Source organism: Triplophysa rosa, unplaced genomic scaffold (genome assembly GCF_024868665.1).
Source record: "Triplophysa rosa unplaced genomic scaffold, Trosa_1v2 scaffold139_ERROPOS793776, whole genome shotgun sequence".
NCBI classification, from domain to species: domain Eukaryota; kingdom Metazoa; phylum Chordata; class Actinopteri; order Cypriniformes; family Nemacheilidae; genus Triplophysa; species Triplophysa rosa.
Genome location: NW_026634143.1, coordinates 322,670 through 328,669, shown reverse-complemented (window position 1 = coordinate 328,669; position 6,000 = coordinate 322,670). Strand labels below are relative to the sequence as shown.

General features: G+C 40.3%; 2 protein-coding genes across 2 annotated transcripts in view; one reads left to right on the top strand and one right to left on the bottom strand.

The window, feature by feature from the left end:
* Nucleotides 1-1,133: 1,133 nt before the first annotated feature.
* pex10 (peroxisomal biogenesis factor 10) lies at nucleotides 1,134-3,706 on the bottom strand. The gene is made up of 6 exons (XM_057326857.1): nucleotides 3,473-3,706; nucleotides 3,157-3,237; nucleotides 2,695-3,080; nucleotides 2,315-2,481; nucleotides 1,801-1,933; nucleotides 1,134-1,727 (listed from the first exon to the last, which is right to left on the bottom strand). Exons 1-6 carry the CDS (start codon nucleotides 3,582-3,584, stop codon nucleotides 1,659-1,661), a joined length of 948 nt encoding a protein of 315 aa, XP_057182840.1. The 5' UTR covers nucleotides 3,585-3,706; the 3' UTR covers nucleotides 1,134-1,658.
* A 2,029-nt stretch (nucleotides 3,707-5,735) lies between these two features.
* plch2a (phospholipase C, eta 2a) overlaps nucleotides 5,736-6,000 on the top strand; it is an 80,462-nt gene continuing 80,197 nt past the window's right edge. The window contains exon 1 of the mRNA XM_057326840.1: nucleotides 5,736-5,867. The gene's annotated coding sequence lies outside the window, so the exon portion shown is untranslated. The remainder of the gene's footprint in view (nucleotides 5,868-6,000) is intronic.

The window sequence follows — 6,000 nt, the reverse complement described above, 5'->3', positions numbered from 1 at the left end:
TTTATCCTACTTGAAACTTTAGCATAGAAAACATATACATTGTGGCTTAATTTCCTTTGTTGTTACCTGTTCTTGTGATAAAATTTGTTAATTCTACAGAAGACCATTTTTGGAACATGAAACAATTGGGTGAGTGTGAGGGATTTATATAAATAGTTATTTTAATATATTTAACATTTTGTTTGGAAAAAATTAAAATATGAGAAATGCCCTTTTTTCCACTTGAGCCCATGCCCCTCAAAATGTATGTGAACGTCCCTGGATATATGTATGTGTGTTTACTTAATGTTATAATGACATGTGAACTTATGAAAATATCCTTTCAAATACGGGGGAACAGCACTTCTATATACCACTGCTGTTTGTCAGTGTACAGCATCTGCTAAATGTTACTATTTTCAGTGTCCCATTCCTCAGTGCTTGAAGTATTTCCACCAGGAAACTGAAGAGGGTTCTTGCATTAAACGCAGAAGTAACACGTGAATAGAGCCCATTTAACAGAGATAACATGAGCTGGGAATTTAAACATGTGATCCTTCATAACAGCTCATCCCCTTAATACTAGGGATGTCAATTTAGACCAATTCCCATAATCGATCTTCATTTAAATTAACGATCAATTAATCGATTACTCGTTAACATTAATACTGCAATATGCCTCTGCAGTGGCATAAAGGCATGAGGGCGCGCAAATGCTATGCAAAATGCCAGCTTCCTCACCTGAATAAAAAGGTTTCTAAGTTTAAATAAAAGCCTAGTAGCATTGTTAAAATGAATCTGTGTGATTGGTAATCTAATCATATACATTATAAAATGATGTATTTAATAATTAACATTTGGACCAATATACAACGTGTCGCCGCCTCAGATGTGCACTCTGGGCATTGCATATAAGCGAATTCATATCATTGCATGCGTCTGCGTGAGAAAATAGGTTGATTTGTTTCTGAATGTGCATGGACACTAGGGATGGGCATTTTTCAATAATTTCATATTTGAATATTTGAGCTCATAAAAATTGAATATTCGTTTATTCAAATTAAGTTTAAAAAGACATAATTTGTTACGTTTTTATTTAGTCACAATTTCACATCAAGCTTATAATTATAAGTAAATATTCATAACACACTAATATTATATCCTGTTGATATAATATTGAAAAGATTAGCAACGTTGGAAAAAAATAGAAAAATACATTAAAAAAACTGCATTTAAACCAAACACACAAAACAAAACGCAAAGAATATTGACAGTCTGTGATATATGGTTATCTTGTTTATTTAGTTTGACATGTTCTTGATAAGAAAAACAAGCATATAGCCTATGGTCTTAGGTCTATTTTACTCTGGTGAAAGTCTGTTCAACAAGCTTGACAGCTCGAGCTGACAGACTTGAGCCTCACGAACCCAACAATAACAAACTGTGAGAAACGTCAAATCAACAAAAACAGTGCACACACCTCATGTTCTGTAAATATTACATTCTCATTTTAATCATTTACAAGTCATTCACAGTAAGTACAATTATAATGAAATTTACAATGCCAGTGATCTTCACAAATTCTGTACAAAATGTATACAGCATGTGACTTTTATATTGAATGCAATGTTTTTACACACCGATGGAGTTTGTGAAGTGTGACGATGGGGAGTCTGGATTTACTGGTAGCATCTCAGATAGACCAGCCTGTGAGGCTGAAACTTCGCTCGACACAGAGGACATTCAGTCTGACACAGAAACAGCCGTCAGTCACGAAACAGCACACGCGTGAAACGCCACTCAGTTACCTGATCGCCTTACCTTCGTGTTACACCACTCAGTGATGCACTCCCAACAGAACACATGACCACACGGGGTACACGTCGAGTGCCTGCGCTCCTCCAAACACAAGATACAGCGAGAGGAGCGACACGCCGCCTCGCTCGCCTGACCACTACACACACAAAACACCGACACACGTTCACACGCACACAAGTTTCACGCTTAACAAAAACACACCTATACACCTAGAAGCACTCATTCTAGAGCTGGGCGAAAAATCGATTAAACATTTTTTAAATGCGGTCGATTCAACATCGATTCTCAAAAGCCATGAATCGATTTTTCTTTCATATTTCCGCAAGCACTGAACGTTCATGAACCTGAATGTTATTGCTCCTACTATCCACTAGATGTCACTTTTCGTATTGTTCATTCATTGCTTCCTTAACCTGGCGGATGTGGGTGTGTCATTGAATTGAACATCACCTTCACACAAAAGGCAGAGGTTCATATGATAATAGCGTGTGTACAGGTGTTGGGTGTAGGGCAGTACCTGGGGAGCAGGTGTCTGTGTTGTGTCCACTGGTGTCGAGCTCTCTGTCGCAGGTTCTTCAGCTGCAGTGTAAGCGTGACGATCAGCTGCAGGAGAGAGAGCGCCCCCAGCAGACCATAAGTCTTCCTGATCCTCGGCTCGTCCTCGTGCGCGCTTCTCACCCTCACCTGCACACAATCAGACATGTCAAAGCTCCTTCCACTCCTCCGAAATGAGCCCGTTTAAGGTATTATATACAGTATTTTACTAGCATATATCCCGTGCGGCACATGCTTAAATGCGTTCAGTAGAATCTGACCACTCAGGTCCACAGACCTATCCCTCAGTGGTGTTCTTGTAATGGATCTGTGCTAGTCGTGGGTTATGTCACAGTAACTTACGTAGCGCACACCCGCAGCTCTTTTACTGATGTGATAAAAGGTTCCAGTGATGTAGAAGAGAGCCACGTGAAGACGGTAGAAGAGAGTGATTCCCTGCTGCAGGGCAAACACCAGCGGCACCAAAGACTTCCTCTGAGCTTCAGTCAACATCGCCACCGCTCTGTGAATCCAGAACCTGAGGTGCGACGCCGGGTTCCAGGTCCTGCTCACCTCTCGCGCCTCCGTCTCCAGCTCGTTCTCCACACAGACGCAGATCTTGTCCAGAACATACGGCACGAACGCGTGGAAGAGGACGAGCGCCGTCCTGCGTCCTCTCGAGGGGATTCTCCTCTGGCTGGCGTCCACCTGTATGACGCTGACATACTCCTCACCCAGAGTCTGATATCCTGAAGAAAACAGAGCCGTGAAACACACGTGCAGCTCACGAGCACGACATGGGCAGGTGTGAAGGTCATCTCTCACCAGATAATGTTGTCAGGACGTAGTAGGTCAGGTCAGACAGCAATTCAACCTCTTTTCTCCACTGAAGCCAGCGTCTGGAACCTCACCGAGAAAAACACACACAGCTACGTGTCTCTCCAGTGTATGTGAAGCACCACATTACTACTAGAACATCACACACATGACAGGTACAGTGGTATCAAATGATTTGCGAAGAGCGGACAGACATCACGAACTGTGACTAAATAACATCCAAAACACTAGATGGCCTTAAAATATACATGACATTAAACGTGTTTAATGGGTTTAAAAAGCGCGTGAGCCGTGTTTTCCTCACCAGCGCACGCGTGGAAGAGCTCGTTGGATTGGTTACTGAGATTACTGTGGTAAAACTCATCTTTCTGACAGCTGCGGATCACCTGGGGCTGGTTCGCGGGGATTAAAGGCATCGCTCAGTCTCATCGACATCTGTCAACGACCGGCATTTACACTTGCACGTCTGAACTCACAAAAACAGGCGATTTATGGAGATCGGTGTCGACGTCTTTACTGTACGCGCTTCTAACACGCTTCCGGGTTTACTCACGTGATTCTCACACGAGCTCTCCATTGGTCTACTGGTTCACAAGCTGTGCTGGTTAGATGTCACTATTTAGAAAAGGAATTAAAGCGTTACACAATGGTTGTAATGGTTCTTAACATCTGTACCATCAGCGGCATAAACTTCAGATAGTGTCAAAATTCAATTCAATCAATGAATCGACTGAAAAGCCCGGTTGATCATTGGAAACGCACGCTGTCGACATCTGCTGGTCAATACGTGTCATTATTCAATGGCCTACATCAAAATCTATAGAGATATAACATTGAGGTTTATTCAATGCATTCGAGACGCTCATATTTCTTAATTTATAAACGGAATATGCCTTTTAGATTTAAATAATTCATACATTTACTCATATGGTCACGTGACTGGGTTGTGATCCATTATAATGCAGTTCCTTTAATCTGAAAGATTTTTATTTTATTTTATTAACGACATATAAGAAAATCTATTTATTTAGACACTTGTTAAACGGTTGTTAGACGGTTTCAGACAGCAGCAACAACATAAACTTAACTTCCGGTAGACCTCCGCAAAGAATATATAACTATAACTATAAATACTATAACTATAATTTAATATGCAATAAAATATTGATATTAAGTAATATTAAGTATCAAATAAATTGTTACATTATAACTAAACACAGACCGGAAGATAACCTCGGGCCATGCGCGTGCGGCCGATGAAACTGTCATAATTGTATTAAATATGTTCATCAGAATCAAACGAGAAACGTACATTAGTTCATGTAGCTCAGCAGTAGAACATTAGCAGCTGTGTGAAATATTGTTGTGTGTTTGATTTCCAGAGAACAAACATAGCAAAAAACAGGCGTATTGTACGGGCGATTCTAAAGGCGAACGGATGGAGAAGAGCCCAGAGAACATTTAGCGTTAGCCAATCCGTACGTAGCATTGAACTGTAATTTACTGTTTGCTAAATGTATCATATGTCGTGGTATCTATTGCTAGTCACAGTAGACTATCCAGGTAATATAAACTCATTTACAATACTCGACGTACTACAGTATATATGATTTCCCTTACGAAAATTAACCATGGTTTTTTTGTGATGTACAAGTGTAGTAACCATGGTTTTTTTGGTGCATTGATTACTTAGGGCAAAACCATGCTTTTACTACAGTAACCATCGTTTACTATGGTTTTTACAAAAACATGGTTTTCAAAACCATGGTTGTTTTGTGATAACCATTGTTTTACCACAGTAACCATGGTTTTTTGGTTTTAACTGTAGTAAAACCATGGTAAATTTCAGTAAGGGTTTGGAGAGGTAGGGTCTCTCTCTCAAAGGAAACGTTATTGGTTGTGACACTGACTTGAGATCAGTTATATAATCATAGATCTGACACCCCTGTTGAAGAAACCAGCATATGCTGGGTTAGGTATGTTTTGATGCTGGTTTGACCAGCTTAAACCAGCACAAACCAGCATCAAAACATAACAAACCAGCATATGCTGGTTTCTTCAACAGGGACAGGTCTGATCTGTTTGCATACCGTGTTGAGTATACATATACACACTGGCACTGCATAAACAATATGAGATAAATGCATGCATTTCTAACACAGCGATTGATTTACTGTAGAACAGTAGTATACTACATTAAGTGTCATGTCAGTGTTTTTTCACGCCTGCATCAGAAACGAACACTTTTGGCACTTAGAATGAAATGATATATTATTAGTAACTATATAAAACATGATATCTCATGATAGTTTGAATTGAGACAGACATCTTTGGCTCAGGAGAATTACAAGATTAAGTTACGATTGTCTGTAATGTTGCTTTAAAAATAACCATGCAAACAGTTTGAGTATTCATAATGAGATTCATTGGAGATGTGTATAGGCTCTTTCTAGCCGCCTGCTCTCTTCTTGGGTTGTTCACAAAGGCCAGCTTCTTTCACCAGCTTGTAAAACCGGTTTCTTTGTTCCTGTAATGCAGCGTGATCAATCACGGCCATTAAACTTCACAACACACATCTCTACCGGCCGTCCTCTTTCTGTTGACTCTTCAGCTGAGGATGATGATGTTTTTCTCATGGTGACAGACAGACAGATGAGAGGTCGTGCAGAGGTCGTCCTCACACTCCTCACGGAGCTCAGGTAAGATGAGCAAAGATCCACAGTTCTTCATCAGCTGTGGCTCTTTGGGCTGAGAAAACCATCAAGAGACTGTAGTTCATTCATTCATGTTATTGCTGAAATATGGATATGTGGATTTAAACTCAGTCAACAT